At 40.1% G+C, this 18,455-nt stretch overlaps 1 protein-coding gene across 5 annotated transcripts in view; it reads left to right on the top strand.

Moving 5' to 3' along the window:
- Positions 1 to 18,455, top strand: part of SUSD1 (sushi domain containing 1) — a 51,344-nt gene that overhangs the window by 12,980 nt on the left and 19,909 nt on the right. For all 5 annotated transcript variants that reach the window (XM_042787977.1, XM_042787981.1, XM_042787979.1 and 2 more), the window contains 4 exons: positions 7,296 to 7,390; positions 9,001 to 9,190; positions 10,192 to 10,286; positions 11,409 to 11,595. In XM_042787977.1, the coding sequence (XP_042643911.1) occupies positions 7,296 to 7,390; positions 9,001 to 9,190; positions 10,192 to 10,286; positions 11,409 to 11,595 (567 nt within the window). The remainder of the gene's footprint in view (positions 1 to 7,295; positions 7,391 to 9,000; positions 9,191 to 10,191; positions 10,287 to 11,408; positions 11,596 to 18,455) is intronic.

The raw sequence follows: 18,455 nt of genomic DNA on the forward strand, positions 1-18,455 counted from the left end.
CTGGCAAATGGCACAGTGTGCAATGCATAACATAAGCTGTTACGAAGTGTATGAGAAGTATCATTTTGAGAAAGGCAAGGAGAGGAACTGGAGGATGTCTGAAATGTAAAGTGTGTAAATGGGTTAGGTTGGTCTTTCATTGAACTTGGATACAAATGTGTGATAGTTAAAGGTCAGGAAGGACTAACATAGGTGATGAAGTAAAATCTTTTCCCCTTGCAGTATGTGTAGATTGTGTATGTGCATGCATGTACACATGCACACACAGAGAGCTTAACTTTTGAGAACTTACTTCTTGGGCATCTGGGGAAAGTTAAGGTGAATTATGGTAAATAGGGTGCTTACGGGGTTGCCTTACTCTTAATATTGTGTGCAGCTGTAAAACCTTTTCGGTACTTTTTCCAGTCTTCTTCACAGTTATGAAGGGGTCAACTCATGCACAAATGGGGCAGTGTCTGATGCAGTTTTCTGTGTTAATTGGACAATTGTTAGGGATGTTTTGGAGGGAAATAGTCGCTTTACCTACTGTAGCTCTCTTGTTCCTGTTTGCAGAGTCCTCCCTTCTACTATTCATTAAGCTTTTTCCAATTTCCCAGTCTCGAGTTCTAGAGATATCCTTGTCATTGAGAGCTTTTTGACAGTGTCTGATCTGTCTTTTCTGTAACAACTGGCTCCAGTCCCAGCTATAAGCACATAGACTGGGTTGGCTGCTGCTCATTATTCTGATCCTAGAAAACTCCTTCTCTATGTCTGTTTTCTTTGGAGATTGTTAGTGTTCAGTGTGTTTATCGTCTGTTGGTGTGGGTATTGTGTCTCAAGAAAGATAAACAGTTTGTCCAATTTCCTTTTCTTTATCCAAGGAAAAGAAAATACAAGTCTGCATTAAATAATAACTTCTCAGTATTGAAATATCTCCACTACTACTATTCACTATATTATTAGAAATGCATTTCTTAAAGTGTTTTTTTTTAAGTTAAGTGAAGAATTGTCATTGCAAGAGAAGCAACTGCTGCACATGGGTGGGAAAAGTCCATGGATATGTTAAAAGGCTAGAGGAGGGAGTGAATCTGACCTGCATGGAAAGCTAACGCAGATAGTTGGTAAAGCATTTAAAAACTCAGATAGTGGGAAATAGGTGTTGTATTCAAAAGGGAAAATTGTCCTCTGTGTCTCTTTAATGCTGAGTCTGACAGCACAGCAATCATACCGGTCAGTTGTGAGAGCCTGCAGAAGTAGTGTTAGGCAGTAAGGGCTGTCAGCAGATTGTAGGATTTGCGTGCATGGTGTATAGAGGAAAAGGTGACCTAGTCCCAGTGTATTGTGAACCTAGAACTCAAATAGGGAAAAAAGGATTCTTCACACCAGTACACATTCTGTCTGACCCTGAGGTTGGAGCTTCTGTGTCATAACCTTTTGTGTGCTTGCTCTTTTTTATGTAACCTCTTACTAAATGCAATGTGAACTGTCCATCTTTCACTGAAGGTTAATTTTCTGTTTCAAAATGCTTCATTTTTCTGTGTTGTGACACCTCATCCACAAATAGAGTTTAGCTGCATCTCTTGACCTCTCGAGATGTTTTTGAGAAATCCATGTGAAACGTATTATGGTAGTGTTAGTTGGTTTTGAGCCATTTCCAGAAAACGGAGGTTATAAACCAGCACTGAAAATCCTAATGGCTGAAGGGGATGGAGGATACTGGCTAAATACATACATAAGAGATCTGAAGGTCGAGAAGGAGGAACAGTTTGATGAATCACGTCAGAGAAGGCATAGTGTATTGTCCACACTGTGCACTTTGCAACATGCAGAAGAGGAAAAGAATACTTTCAGAATGCAAAAAAAAATGTGGAAAAAATCAAAAGTGAAACCTGAATCCAATCTGGAATAAACAGAGCAGGATCATTCTTCAGGTGTCATTTAACTGTAGACCTATAACAAAAATAATTTCCATGCAACTGAGATGGTCTTGTTACTCTCTTTTTAATACAGAATTGTTTTCCCTTTGCTTTCAGTTTCCCTTCTTCTATGCTTTGTCCTTATTCCAAATGACTCTTTTCCCCTCCAGTTAGAATTCTCTGGGATGTCAGTTTTTTACATCCTCACTTGTACATTAAGAGATGATACAGAAAGGCAGCAGGCATGTTTCAGTGATGGCAGCATCAGTAATTTCCACACTACAATTAATGGGTTAGCTGTCACTCTCCTAATTTTTATTCCCAGCCATATATAAATAATTCATGTCAACACGATCTTAATAGAAAAGATGTCACTCACATCTGTGGGCATTGGTTCAAAACCCATGGTTCTATAGGAATAAGAACCCCATCAAAAAATTAAGATAATTATAGTAATCAATGAAAAGGATCTGATTGGCCTGAATTTGTGTAAAAGCTTTATTTGATATGTTACATCCAAACATCTGGTGATCTGGTAATTTCTTTAATTGCTTGGAAAACCACAGGTGGATTCTGTATTATGGGAGGTGCTACTTCTTAGATCAAAGTGATGCAACCCAGTGATGATTAAACAAAAAAAGGTGTAGCTTTTTGCAGGTCTGTTTAGGCTTCTGTTTGTTTGTTTGAAACTGAGTTAATAATTACCTAATTTGTGATGGCAAATACCACTTTCTAGTCTCTGGAACCTCTTTCAGCTGGGGAGTAGATTGTATACATTTCTAATCCCAGCCCATCTAATCCCATCTAGTTGGACACGACTGATACATCTTCCTTTTGTAGGTATGCTCACAATTGCATCTCTTATGTTTTTGTCAATCTGGTTCAATACATGAATTACTCTGCTCCTGATTGTCTCTTGGTAATGTTTTTAGACCAAAAGAAGTAGTAATCTGTAGCTATCTGCTCCTTCCTGCATGACTGTCTTTGCCTACAGCTTTGCGGTTTCTTTGTGGATTTTCTCTGTGTAAAGTTCGGGGCTGAAGGTGAAAACCTGCTGAAATTTTGTAGTCCTAGTTAAACTGGAAGCATGTATGTTATTCAAAATGTGAAAAAGTCATAAAAACTTATACTACCCTAAAAGATATAAATACTGAAGGTATGTCTGTGTAAAATAAATTCCATATATACTTGTGAAAGCTCCTGTGCAAGAGGAGTTTGCCTGTATGCTATGGGACAGGTGCCTTGAAACAGTCTGAGCAGAAGTTCTCTTTGAAGTGTTGTTTGCTCTCACTTAATTTCTGTATCTGAACATATGTGTGGTGCACATTAGTAGGTAATGACATGTGCAGCATCATTCACAGTCTCCACAGAATTGAACAGGCAAAACATACCAAAAAGCTATATTGGGATTTTTTCTTTTCTCTAAATTGCATGTATGGGTGGGGATTGGTGGGATGAGTTCAATAAGTGAATTTGCATGTGTGGATGCTCTTTTTAGCTACTTGCAGAAGATGGAATGGCAGATTGGTGCTGGTTCTGTCTGCTCTCTGGTAAATACCATCTTTTCATGGAAGTTCAAAAATACTTCACCGATAAGATGTATCTCAAGATGAGGTCACATGTATCTCAAGCAGATAGTCAAGTGGTCTTTCAGTTGAGGACTAGTGGATTGTATAAGTGTAAGAAGTCATGACTGTTTAGACATGGAGTTGTCTGTGTTACTTTTTTTTTTTTTCTGAATCAGCAACTAATAAGACTGAGTACTAGGACCTGAACTCACAGAAACTGATGAACAGAATAGAGGTTGGTCCTCACAGCACGAGGTTAAGGCAGAAGAGCATGACAGCACAGGCATTTATGCACTGGCTGTAATTACTTGAAGATTTTCCTACGTGCTCAAGCACAGAGAGGCTCCCTTCTTCCCAGCAGAGCTTTTAAAAGTGAAATAAGAGGACTGAGACCTTCACTTATTGTTTTCCTTCCTAAAGTTAGTCTCTTTGCCTTTCCCAGCATGATTGCTTCCCTTCCAACACTCGCTAGTGCTGTTGAATCAGCTTGTTGTTCGCTTTTTATGTTTTTCCATTTGTGTTGTGTTTACCAGTACCTGTCCTTCCTGGCTGCTAACAGCCAGGTGCTATTTGCATCTCTCTACCCTATCACAGATTTGCCTTTTGGGATTCGAATGCTCTGGGATCTTTTTTCACTCTTCTGCTCTCATCTCCAGGCATGTGCATGTCATTTCTAGTACCCTTTCCCTTGGGATGGGAAGGAGATTGTGAGGGTAATTTGAGGGTCAGTGGAACAGCAGTGGCACCCAGTGGCCTCCTCCGTTAATTGCAAGTTGAAACTTCTAGTGCTGAAGTGTGGGGAAATCGAGGGTTTTTACTTCTCCCATCTCATTTGTGAGTCTGAGTGAAAGGTGTTGATCAAAATCAAATATGTTGAAGACCTGGATGCCGCTCTCTGCTAAGACTTTACACTGAGGGCGGGCATATAACTTCCCAAGCTCTGGAAGTCACTGGCACTGTTAGATTTACAGGAGAAATAATCTGTCAGGGAACCCGTTTGTGCTGTTATTGGATACTGTGTTTATGCTAGTGGTATTAATGTTAAACCAAGCACTTACTTTACATTTGGTTATCCAAACAGTACTTAATAAGAGTAAGGGAGGGAAAGCAGTCTCCTCAGAAAGCCCACGACTTTGTTGTGTTGTTCACTCTGTGCATGTTACAGCTCTCTGTCCTTGTTCACTCCTAGCTGTTTAGAGTTAGGCTGTCTCATAATTGCATGGTGGCCCTATCCTAAAAGTTCAGAAGGCATGATAGAAAAATTGATGTAGTTACAGAAAAAAGTGCTACTAGTTCTGCCTTCTTTCCAAGAAGGCCACTATGTAAGATTTCTTTCCTTACCTGAACACCTGGCATCCATTTTTTTGTGTTCGTTTCTTTATTTTGCTTTATTTTTTTTACTTAGTATTTTATAAACTCATGAATAAAGTGCCTGATTTTCTTACTGAGCACTCTTGAAGATTACAGGGCTTTTTTGCTTTCTTGTTATGTGTTTTACTTCAGATCTCATTGCTATGCAAACATTTTCCCTCTGGCTGTGCTCTAATGAGTCATTTTTGCCATCCGGTCTTAATAAAAATTTATCCGATTTAAAGAATACAACAACTGAACATACTCTTTTGCTCTGTGTTGGTACAGAAGTCTTAATACTGAAGAGTTTCTAGACATTACTGTGAAACATAGTAATAATAAGCAGCAATTAAATACAATCAATCATACAGCCATTTATAAGGAAATTTGTTTTAGAGGATACGCAGATTAATCTCTTTTTCTTCCTCTATAGAAGTGTTCAACAGCATTTCCATATTTAATGACAGTTTGGAGTGGGGGAATTAAAATCAGTTGGGAGATAAACTGATGTAGTGGGTGAGTTATCTGTTGAGTATGTGGCGAGGGAGATATCATTAGAAAACAGTTTTATGACAGTTTTAATAATCAAAAAAAAGGGAAGGAAAAAGAAAGTAAAGTGCTGCAAAATACATAAACAGTTATACTTTAATTCTCAGTAACTGCCTACATATGGGAATTTTAGAGACTATTGATGCATTAATTTATTTTGGTGACAGCTTCATGTCCAGGTCCTACAGGGGGGCCCATTGATATGGTAATGAAGTTTACATATGGAGGAAGAGTACCCTGAGCTATGCTTGCTTTTACAGCAGGGCATTAGACCAACTAATGTGTGAATATTTTTGAAGTATCTACCAAGGCTGCCCTATAAATCCCCTTAATTTTTTTTCAGCAGCTTTTCAGCTTAGAATCTGTTTGGGCTTGGATTTGTATGACCTTGGTAACGTAGTGAATGTAATAGAAAAATATGGTAGTAGGACAAAGGAATGACTGAAGTCTGGAAAAAGGAAAGAAACGGAGCAAATACTATCTAATCTGAGTTGTGTCTAGAAGGAGCTTTGATGTTAGCTCTGGGAGGATACTTGGTTGTCTTGTTATGTGAAGGCAACTGCTCTGTGTCTGGTGACAGCAGAGAGAGAACTGCCTAAAAAAAGAATGGATGAGTTGATCTTCCTGGCTGTGCTTTTTTCTCTGAGCCATAAGCCAGCTTTTAAAAGTGTGTAAATTAACACAGGTATGTTGAGGGATGTATCTGGTTGCTAGAACTGTCTCCTGACATGCTTAGTTTTGTGGGCTTCGTTCTTCTAATCTAGTGTTTGTTCTGAAAAGTGTTTTACTGCAGCTGGGTTATTTAATTTTATTTATTATAAAATAAGGAAAAATGTTGACACCTTTTAACAAGCAACCAAACAATTAATGAACGAAAACATTCATTCAGCTACAAATAAGTTATTTTCCAAGCTAACACAGAAGCTTTCTTGAAAAAGCTTTAATGCAGCTTGTTGTATTCAGAAGAGCAATATTTTCCAAGTTGGCTTATTGGTAGCCTCATTTTCTTACAGACAGCTCTCTTCAATCTGCTTGATTTTTTTATTTGCGGTTTAATGAGACTTCTAATCCATGAGATCCAATGGTCTACAAAGTCTTCAAGCTGATTTGTGAGTGGCTTATTCTTTAGAAGACAGACCACTGAATGTCATGAGACCCAGATGCTGACAGCCAAGTTCAAGGAGTATATAGAACGGGTGTTTATTTGCTGTTATTATTTGTTTATTGGAGCAATTGTTTATTGCTCTTCATTTTTGATGGTCCAATACTGTCATAAGCACACTTTAATGAAATACTTTGACCACAAATATCTATACACAGTGCAAGTGTAATGTATTAAGACTAGGAGGAATGTCCAAAGCAGAGCAAAATGTCTTTTCTCAGTGGCTCTGTTGCCTGGATTGGTCACCTGGTATGAAAGATTCTAGTCTTTATTACAGTAGATATTGATGATCCTTGTGGAAGGAGCAATACTGCTGTATATGCATGTTCTTATATTGAATTTATCAGCAGTCTGATAGAATTAATGAGCTTGTTCCTTTGCTGTCAGGAAACTGTAATGTAGTCTTAATGTCCTCTTCAGGATCTGTAAAGTCATTAGTATTAAAATTGTTCTACATTAAAATGTAAGCCTAGCACAGTTTTCATTAGTCCTGGTAGTTTACATAACCATAACGCTAGCTGTGTGTTTAAGGGCTTCATGGTCATTAGCTCAGAGCATGCTTCTTCAGTTAGCCTTGTATTTTAGTTTTAGGAGCTGACACAGTTAAGGGAAAAGTTACTACCTGACTTCTGCCAACTTTGTTTTATTTTTCCTGTTTGAAAAAAAAACCCCAAACAACAAAAAGGACAAAATAAACAACTGCTCCAAACATATTAAGGTTTGCATGAGAAGTAATAACTGTTTTCTTTCTGTTCATGTTTTTGCTCACAGAGGAGGAATTATTCAGTAATTTGTCCATATTCAATGAAACATGTGTAAAGTGGCAAAGGAAAACTGGAAGACTGGGAGTGCAGGAAACATACACAGTAAGTGGGGCAGTATTTGGGGTTGGGAGTAGCTTTGTCCTGGTTAATTCTGGTGAGTCAGCAGTGGAGATTTGTTCTGTGGGTTTTGTTTGTGGGTAATTTGTCTCGCTCTTCCCAGTGAACTGCCTAGAAACCTAAAGCTGTCTGGGTTAGGAAGCAAACAAATCCCTGTCCTAAAGCTACGTAAAAAACTCAAAAGCTGTTGGGGTCCCATTCCAGTAAATCACCTAAACATCTGCTTGAAACTATGAGAAGTGTTTCGGTACAAGTTTATGTTGTAGTGAAATTCTGTTGTAGAGCTCAAGGTCACATTGACACAGAAGACATTGCAAAGTTTGGGCTCTGTCCTGATATGTGATGCAAACATTTAAAGTAAACAGTGTATCACTTGCAGATACAGGATGCAACTTGTTTTACAAATGGAATGTATATTGATATACTGTGCCTTGCTCAAGAGATTGAACCATCGTATCTTTGAACATTTTTCCATTTTTCATGGAAATTGAAAGCAACCTTGGTAACTACTTTTTTTAGCATAAAAACATATAAACATGAAAGGTAAGATGTAAGTTACCAGAAGCAAATAGTTCAGTCAGTGCTATTGAAAGGCAAAACAACGTAAGAATTGACATGTTTTGAGAATTACAGCATCCCAAGAAAGATGGGTTTTTTTGAGCACATACAAACAGAGAAAAAAGAAAAAGGAGATTATTTAAGATCTACAGGGTGGATAGGTTAATGTGGAAAATATGTTTCAAGATTGGGTGATAATTTTGGAAAGCAACCTATCTTTTTCCTCCTGTGTTATAAAACAATGTTTTTTCAGTTTGAGTGCTTCTATTGAGCACTTCTGAGATGAAAAAAAACAAGTTCCCAATTACCCTAACAGTTCAAAACCCGTTCTTTTAATGTACTCAGTGGTAACTGACAAGCTGTGGATTTCTGGTGTAATGTGGTCTGTGCACATGATTTTGCCTGCATGAAATTATTGGCAAGACACATCAGAATAGTCAAAGCTGAGGATGATGTAGACATAGGGTGAATGCAGGAAAGTTTAGAATACAATCTGGACTGCCTTGAGCTCACCTACAATATTCTACAATAAGATTTGTCTATCCCTTCATCTCATACAAACAACAGGTTTCTTTTTCACTGAACTGGGATGATCTTAGGGAAGCTTATCTTTTATGGTTGTTCAGCATTCAGTCTTACTACTGCTTCTGTGTGGCAAGGGGGGAAAAAGACAGAAAGAAAAAGGAAGTAGCAAGCAGATGTACTTTCTATCTGTCTGCTGTAAACAAGAAAGAATGCTTACTTACACCTTACTATCTGTGCTGGAGGTGTTTGTAGTGTCCATGCTATAGATTCCTTCTATTTGTTGTAGAAATGTATGAAAAAATATTAATAATTTTAACACCCAAAAGAAATTAAAGAACTTATTAAGCCATCTTGTTGCACTAAAGCAGTTAGTCACAAGCCTGGTTTTTTTGACTGAGCTGATATTCTAAAACAGATGTAATCCTATGTTCTCAAGGCTGAATTGAACTAATATTCTGAATTTTGGAGAGCTGCAACCAATTGCACCACCATTTTTATTAATCCTTCAATAGTTTCACATACTAGGCCAAAGATGGGATGAGAAGAAGTTCTCAGAAGATGAGATATTTAACATCACTACAAGTGAAGATAATCCAAAGGTGTGTTTAGGTCTCAACTCTGGCAGTAACTACGTGGTGAATATTACTACCATCTCTTCCACAAACATCACTGTCTCAGTTACAGTTGCAGTTCAAACAAAGGGTAGGTTGTCATTTGTATTTTCTATGCATGTAGAAGAACTTACTGTCCTGCAGTTCACTGCTTTGAGACTAACAAACAGAACAACAGGCTGTGTCCTAGACTATGTGATTCTTTTTGCTGACTACACACATGTACCACCACCAGCATCTTCTTTCTGCAAGGCATTTTTCTTTCTGCTCACTGTGGCCATTGAATCTATGAGCAAACAGAGCCATGGCAGTAAGTGCCCTCCAGAAAGATTTGGCAAACTTGCTTCTTCAGGATTTGACTTCTGACTGAGGCAGGATTGGTGCAGTGGCATTCATGGCTACATGCCAGAATTTGTCTGTGGTTACAGTGCTTACTGGTTTCCATTGCTTGCCTTGAAAACTGATTTTCTGCCAGTGGGAGAATTCCCTGTTTCTGAGCTGTGTGATACTAATCTGAGTGATGTGAGCATTATAGATAATGTTCTCATGTTTAGCAGTGATGAGCAGTGTTCTGTTAGTCTTTCAGTAATTGTAGAGAAGACATGTTCTAACAGCAGGTTTCTGTAGAATTTTGGTTATGGAAACTTTAAGCTTGCCTTCTGACATACTGATGCTGATGAGACAGACCTTGAGAAATATCTTTGGAATCCAGAAAAATGCTTTTTCTCATGAGCTTTTTCCTAAAGGGCATCAATTGTGACAGATTGTTCTATGACAACTTTATTTCCATCAGAAGCTCTGAACCCCTGGATCTTTCTGTCATCATAACCTCCCTAGATCTGGACAAATAAATCCTATCTTGATTTCTTGAATAGTGTGCTTTGGTTTTTCCAAAAGCCATTTCTTCTGGTAAATGTTCATGCTTTATTTACTGTACTTTGTTCACTCAGAAAGAAATGAGATTCTACCTCCTTTTCAGAAGAAAATTAAAATAAAAACCTTTTTTAAAATTTTCATCTACTCATATTCAATTAAGTTGAAGAAGATGACATTTTTGGTAATAAGTTGTTCCCTTTTTTATTGTCTCTACAGTAAAGGAAGCTTTCAATAATGTATTAATTTTTAATGATACCTGCTTGAAATGGCGGAGAAATGTAAGGGGAACTGATGTGGAAGACAGATACTCAGTAAGTGACAATCTGTATTTTGAATCTAGGAAACAATTTGTATCAATCACCTACGTGAAAAAACCTGGAATTTTTCAAACACTCACTGCTAGCAATATTCCTCATTCTAATAATGTCTCTCATAAAAACCCAGGGAGTAAGTTTGAATAGCAGCCTTCATGGTACTTCTTTTTTTCCTTTTTTGCTCTTCGGTAGTCTTCTGTTTCTTGCTTATTTTTGACCCTGTTCTACTCTATTTTGCCTTCCCTATCTATACTTTCAACTTTGTCATGTTCAGGCCTCAGACAGCTCTGTTCCAATTCCACAGAGTCAGTCCATTCTTTCTTGTGATATGTGTTCAATCTTCCCTCATTCCAGCAGGGCATTTCTACATGAACTATCCCTGTCAGGACTCATGACCACCTGCTGTTTTCTGAAATCCCTGTGTGCTAAGAGGTGCTTAGAAGTAATCTAAAGGCATAGCATCTATTTAAAGGAAAATTAGCACATGATTAAAATACATTAAGCATTTAACAGAGGAATGATCAGGGGAGGCCTCAAGTTAATAACTTCACAGTAATTTGGGACATTGACAACAAAATAAGCATACAGAAAATCCAACTGAAACAAAAAAGCCTATGGGTCTGTAAATTTGTGTGGAAACAGCTGCCTGTAGGCAGATCCTGGAGGGTACTTGGCATTTTGACATAGGTCAAAATTACTTGATTTTGACTTGATCCTCGGGGTCAAACCAGACAGGTGTTCATGTGAGCTTACTTTTATAACTCATCACTTTGCATCATGAGAGTATACTGTGATGAAGTGCTCTATTACTGGAAGCCCGTATGTTAGCAGGAAATAAAGACTTGGGGGAAATTACAGTACTAATAGAAAAGAAGATAGACTAGGAGGAGGAGAAGTGAAAGAACTAGGACAATGTCAGAACTGATCAAGAGGGACTGCAATTCCTGTCAAATTTTGGAAGCACTTGAATTTAAATAGCTGTCAGTGCCAACATTTTTGGCATTCTGTATGCAGTGATGTGTTTCTCTGCTATTCCTTCTAATTTAGAGCATGACATGACTGAATGCAAGTGATATATTAAAACATTGCAATTTCCATGCCATGATTGTTTGGTTACAGTTTCGTGTGCAAGGCCAGCGTTGGTATCAGAAGGAGTTCTTTCATGAAATGACCTTCAACCTTACTACACACAAGCAGGCTCCAGAAGTTTGTTTTGATTTGCAGCCAGGCACCAATTACTCTGTTAATATTTCCATGATAGCTTTGAATTTTTCACTGCTCGTTTCCATGACAACACAAATCACAGGTAGGTCCTGCCATTTATTTTACGTATTTACAAAAGCACTTATTGGGTGCAAGAGGCTCAAGTGAAACAACACTGTTGATGTCAGCATTGTATGATGGGTTGTCAAAGTGCTCTTTCCATGCTCAAAATTGTTCATTGATGTTTGTTTTCACAGATCTCATAGGGTTGACAATCCAGCAACAGAAGGGGGAAGAAAAGGGGGGTGCAGTGTTTTGAAGTGTCATTTTGGCACAGCAGGGAAAAGCTAGTTTGGTGTGTTAGACACAGGATTGGTATCTATGGGAGCTGTAATAATTACCCTGTGTTATTGGAGGCTATGTCACTCTTTCAGTTAGCATAGCTGCACTTTATGTGGGTATTTGTGACAACAAATATCACTAAAGTCTGCAAGGATCCAAAGTACAGAGTGTCCTGCAATCACCTCAGACAGATACCTTCATCTCTAATTGGCAGAGTACAAAATATAAAAGGCCTTTGAGCAAATGTGGTTCTGTAGGGAGAGTCTTGGCTTCACTATTTAGCAACGTTGCTAAATGGCACTGAAATGCTGTGATAAGAAACTTCTGTCATTTTTTGTTTAGAATAGTTTTGCACCATCCCTATACTGTCAGACTTTCTGTAACAGGTTATTACTGTTACATTGTGAAGTGCAGTGTTTGGTGCTGGTATCATTCTTTCCATTGGGGCCACAGTCTGTAACTCTGTTCACCCACTAAATGGGACCAGTTCTCTTCTGACTGCTTATGAAGCACTGGGGATTTGTGGTGTTTTTTAAATTGATAGTATTACAGTATTTTTTGTAGTAAATCAAAGGTTTTTCATGAAAGGCAAAACATCTCTTGTTTCACAAAGGTAGTGTTTAGGATATACAATGACCTGTTCTGTTTTTTGTTTTTAAATTGAATTACAGTAATGATTTGATAATTTATTTTTCCTAGCTGTCACTCAAAGGTAGCGAACATGTGTTCATGAGTACATGTAGCTTTGTAAAAACTAATAAGCTGTCTCAAAATTTGATTCACTGAGGTAATTTTTGAATACATGCTCAGAGTAAAGGCATAGCACTTTCTTCTGTCATCCCATGGTATTTCCTAACTCTGCAGGATTGCATCAGGTTACTTAGCAGAGTTCTACAGAACACTTTGCAGCAGGTGCAGTGTCTGGCATGTTTTCCTCTTCACTGAGTTAGTGCTTAACAAATGCACATGTGTAGCCCCAGAAAAGTCTTCATGTAAAAGTTAGGTCATTTCCATTTTGAAAGAAGATCCTGCTACACAAGCATTACTTTTTTCAGTGAACCATAAAAGGTAAGTGTTGCTCTTTCATTAGGAATCTTCATCCAAACCTTGCCATGCAAACACTCCATATTGTGCTTTTTTTAATGGCAGCCAAAAAAAAAGGGTAGGTCCTGCAGTGTGAAAATTAAAAAGCCAACTGATCATGCTGCAAAGCTCACCAAATAATGAGATTTAAATAAGATGTTAAATTTGTTGCTGTTTCAACTTATCTAAGATGAAAAAGATACAGTTAAAATAATTCTTCTGGCAGTGTCCCTTTGACTTCTGTGCCTTACATTTCAGGGATTGCATTATCTGCACAAGCAATTTATATAAAAACTATTTCTATTTTAGAGTAGGCATATAATTTGCTTCCTCATTTGTAATCATGTATGTTGTTAAACCAGACAGTTGTATTTTCATTATAGGTAGAATAATCTCAATTTATCTGGCAGCTTAAGTCTGAAAAGTGGTTTTTGGCACTGGTGGTTTTCTGGCTAAATGGTACTGTATAAATTCAAAGTATGCCTTAAGCACAGAAGCTTGAATGAAGCTGACTTACAGAAGTGTTCTACTGTTAATGTACTGCAGGTGGCCTCATTGGTTGCTTAAGGTTTTATATGGCATCCTTTGACAAATGCACAGTCAGTTTGTCTGTTTATCCAGCTGGGGGCAAAACCAGATATATTTCCCTGACTTCCACACACATCCCACATTTTGAGAGTTCAGGAAATCTTAACTGTGGAGATTCAACTACTGTGAAGAGACATGTCCCAGAGGATTACACCAGACTTAATTTCCTGGCAAGGATGGTCATCTGTGTAAATTCTTGAAGATTTGCAGAATACAGTAAGCATATAAATGCTGGCAACAAGTTTGAGTCTTTTTTTGAGAAGATTTGTAAATGCAAGTTTAAAAAAGCTACTTCTATATCCCAAATATCCATATCTCCATATCTATATTTATATGTCTTGTGAATCAGAATATATCATATTCATAGTATTACTACAAAAAAAAAAAAAAAAAAAAAAAAAAAGGGGCAAGGACTTGGGACTTAAAATACTTAAAATCCTGCTTTTGTCCCTGGCAAGTGGCATCCTTTAAAAACAGTTATGTGCTGAGCACAAAGTTGGTTTTGCCCATCATCTTGTGAATGGTAAATATAGTCAAGCAAATGCTTCATGGATCATTGAAATTCTGCTCCTTTCATAACAGGCATTTTGCACACTTTTTTATGTCTTCTTAGCTTATTTTAGAGAAGATCTCAGCACCCATCTACTTGAGATAAGAAATCAAGTCAATTATGAAGAATGATTAGACAGTGATTATATTGTAGTTGTAAAAAGATGGTAACAAGATTGTCTTTTAAGCAAGAAGGGCATTGGTGTCTGTTTCCAAGGAATGAAAGGAGTGTCTTGTGGGTATACTTTCTTTCTGTTGGGATTATGCTAGTTACATGTGACTCTGTTCTTTTTCCTTTTTGAAGATCATTTATTAAGGCATACTCAGACAAGTCACTGTTCTTAAATCCATTATCCGTTTTCACATATCAATTTAAGAAGACTGAATTTTGTAACCATTTTCAAGTGTTTGTAAAACAGAATAATAGAGAAAGAGCTGATGCTTTTGCTTTTGCTTCTAATATCATAATTAAGAGTAACTTTTTCAGTTTAGTCACAATAAAATGCTACTGATATTTGAATACATTTGCAAGCTTTGCTTGGGGATAGAGTCTTTATGATGGATGGGACAAAATTGTGTCATTCGGAAGTTAATGAATGCCTCCTTATTTACAGTGTCTGGCTAGCTTTTTTTAGTTTAGCGCAGACCACTGTGACCTAAGACATACTGCTTATAAGACAAAGAATTTCTAGACACTAGAAATAGATCTTTTGTACTTGAACTATCAGATTACATTTCCTTCTTGTAAAATAATTCATACCAGATTCACTGATGATTTCTCATTACTTTTCCTCCTCTTGATTTTTTGCTTAGAATCAAGGTGTCTCTTGAGTTTCTTCCGTGCTTTCTGTTCATGTGTGCTGCCATTTCTAGCATATTTCTACATTGATTGTCCAGTGGGTTTGGGTAGGTTTGAACTAGAGCCTGTGTACCTCAGACAGTTGCAGTAGTTCCTGTGTTTCTCAGCTGCTATTCTTACTGTTTTAGTTCAGGATATACCTTCAGGCCACATATTCTTGCATGCGTATCCTCTCTCTCTTCACATGAACATGTGAGTCAGTAAGTAGACTCACAAGCAAGGAGTCTAGAAAGTGACTTGAATTAGAAGAATTAATTCCATCACATACTAAGTGTAATCTTCTAGAGGCCTGCACTTTTGTCTTGGTGTGTGAAAAACGTACTACCTTACAGATCAGGTTGTAAAGTCTAATTTGTTTGCCCACCCATGGATGTGTGCACACACACATAGAAGATACATCGCTGTTCTGCTTTGTCGTATGCTGGAAAAGATTTGCACTCATTCTTTCATCAAGGGACTTCTGGAGGGTCTGGAAAAGGAGGGGAAAACCAAATTACTTTCCAGTGAGGAAGTGGAAGACTGTTACAGATGTGGTGATCTGACAGCACATCATGTACCTCCAGAGAGACAGTCTGTTACCGTGTGCCGCTTCAGAGCACGAGTATTGCAAAGAAGGGACTTTCTGATTTATGTAATGGGGAAAGGGGAGTGATTAAAACCTGAATATGATTTTTTTTCTCTTTTTTTGTGTAGGGAGGAATTTAGCTGCCAGTCCTGTAAACACTTTTGTATGTGTGTTCACGCATGTATTTTGTATTTTTATGCAGAGACTATTCAAATGCATGATATTTAAGCCCACATGAACTCCCCTTCTCCGTTATTTTTCCGACCTCCTTCACAGCAAGAATTTTTTCATAAATATTTGTGAAGCCACGGTTGTTCTGATCACCTCTGTCACTCTGTTTACAAAGCACTTGATGTGGGTGGCACAGTCTAGCCCTCACATGCTGAACAAAATTCTTTGCTTTGTCAGTCTTTCCATCTGCGTCCACTGGAGGTTCTTTAGTGTAGTTTCAGGTCGTCCTTTGCAAATTTCCAGTGACGTATCTGCATCAACCTTTATGTGCTCCTCAACTAGTTAACGTGATTAGCATGAAGTAATATGAATGAAATGCAAAATGGAAAAAAACAATACAAGAATAGGGGGCAATGGGGAGGAAGATAGACTGTAAGCTCTTTTCAGCTATGAATCTATAGATGAAAAGGTCGTACACAGTTCCTGCTGGTATTTCCATGTTTAAGATACAGCCATAGAGTCATAGAACAGTTTGTGTTGGAAGGGACGTTTAAGGTCATCTAGTCCCACCTCCGCGCAGTGAGCAGGGATAGCTTCAACCAGATTGAGTTGCTCAGAGCCCCGTCCAACCTGGCCCTGAATGTTTCCAGGGATGGAGCATCTAGCACCTGTCCGGGCAACCTGTTCCAGGGTTTCACCACCCTCCTCATAACAAATTTCTTCCTTATATCTATGTAATCTACCTCTTAGTTTAAAATGATGACCCTTTGTCCTGTTGCTACAGGCCCCGCTAAGAGTCTGTCTCCATCTTTGCTGTAGGTCCCCTTTAAGCAGTGAAAGGCCTCAGTAAGGTCCCCCTGGAGCCTTCTCTTCTCCAGGCTGAACCCCCCCAGCTCTCTCAGCCCGGCCCCCCAGGGGAGCTGCTCCAGCCCCCCCAGCATCTCCGTGGCCTCCTCTGGCCCCGCTCGAGCAGCTCCGTGTCCTTCTGCTGTTGGGGGCCCCCGAGCTGGCCCCAGCACTGCAGGGGGGTCTCCCCAGAGCGGAGCAGAGGGGGACAATCCCCTCCCTGGCCCTGCTGCCCCCCCGCTCTGGCTGCAGCCCAGGACACGGGTGGGTTCTGGGCTGCGAGTGCACATTGCCGGCTCATGTCCAGCTTTTCATCCATCAGCAGCCCCAAGTCCCTCTCTGCAGGGCTGCCCTCAGTCCCTCCATCCCCAGACGGTACTGATGCCAGGGGTTGCCCCAGCCCCTGTGCAGGACCTTGCACTTGGCCTTGTTGAACCTCTTGAAGTTTCCGTGGGCCCACTCCTCGGGCTTGTCCGGGTCCCTCGGGATGGCATCCTGTCCCTCAGGCGTGTCGACCGCACCACTCAGCTTGGTGTCGTCAGGCTGGTGACTCCCATCTCAGCGGTTTACTCAAGCTAAGTTACTTGCAGTTACGCTTTCTGTTTTGCCAAGCCGCTGTCTTGCATGGGTTTTAACGTAACCTGTGTAATACAGAAAGGCTTACTGAAGCTGTTAAGAGTACATCTGAAAAACATGTCCTGTCCCCCCAACCCCCCTTTATGAGTAAGCAGGGAAACACTTTCTGTTCACACTCTGCCTTGCTCTAAAACCCAATGTTCACTCAGGAAGCTTTGCGATACGTTGTTTCTGAGCAGAGAGGAACAGAGACGGGATCTGACTCCTCAGCAGGGAAGGAGCAAAGCAGCTGGGCAGTGGTTGCAATTCCTGTGTCGCTAGATCAGACCAGCCTGCTTGCCTTCATGTCCTGCCCACCCCATTGCGGAGCAGTGCGCTGTGGTTTCTCCCTCCTGTAGCTTAGTCCCAGTTGTGCCTCTTGCTCCTCGCCCCAGCGTCACTGTGTGAGGAGCTCCAGGTTTTGTGGCTCTTGCTGTATGTCGATGGCAGTCCTGGTGCGTGCCTCCTTGGCGGTGTGAAAGCTGCAACCAGCAAGTTCTTCCCCAACCTGCCACGGCAAGGAATTAAGTTGATTTCCTTACTGCTTACTTTGGGTGGATGTTTCGCAGAAGGGAAAAGAGAAAAGGAAGGAAGCGGTGTATTTCCTCGTGCTGCTTAGGTGAAAAGGCACCTTGCTGAGTTTTCCCTGACCAAATTTTCGTCCTCTCCCACGGCCAGGGCCTGCGTCAGCGCCTTCAGCTTGGTGCATACGAACAGCTGCTCGTCCCCTGTGCCACAGGTCCCATCCAGCCAGCTCCAGGCCGTGCAAAGGAGAGCTGCAGAGCGGTGAGCACAGGCAGGGGACGTAGGAAGCGGCTGCAAGGCTGTTGCGAGGCTGGCTGCTCCCCTTGCAACTCCAGCACAGCGCTGCATCCCTCAGCCTGCCCAGGCGAGGTCCTGACATCAGCTGAGGAAGAGGGGTGGGAGCAATGGTGGCTGCTTGCAGGATCCCAGCACAGACCTCTTCAGCTGGGGTTGGGATGCCGTGACACCAGGTGCACGCTTGTGGCAACACCAAGAATGCCCCTAACCCAAACACCCTGAGCAAACAGCCCCCAGCTCCCCTTTTGCTGGCAGACCCTGCACACCTCTCACTGGCTGTGCAGAACAGCAGGGATGGAAACTCAGGTGTTTCGTAGGTTGTGTTTTGCGTGTTAGGCTTCTGTCCCTCAAGATGGCAAGGGAAAGGTGCCAGGGGAAGAACCAGAGGAGGTGGCAGCAGATGACAAGCCGTAGAAATGTTCAGGTAGAGATGAGCCAAGAGATACGGACCAAACTGGCTCCCATCAACGCATGGCAGCAAAATTAGATTAAAAAAATCAGGTGTAGGGTGAGCAGGAAGGCG

The sequence above is a fragment of the Tyto alba genome, unplaced genomic scaffold, assembly GCF_018691265.1.
Source record: "Tyto alba isolate M040663 unplaced genomic scaffold, T.alba_DEE_v4.0 Super-Scaffold_13, whole genome shotgun sequence".
Taxonomy (NCBI): domain Eukaryota; kingdom Metazoa; phylum Chordata; class Aves; order Strigiformes; family Tytonidae; genus Tyto; species Tyto alba.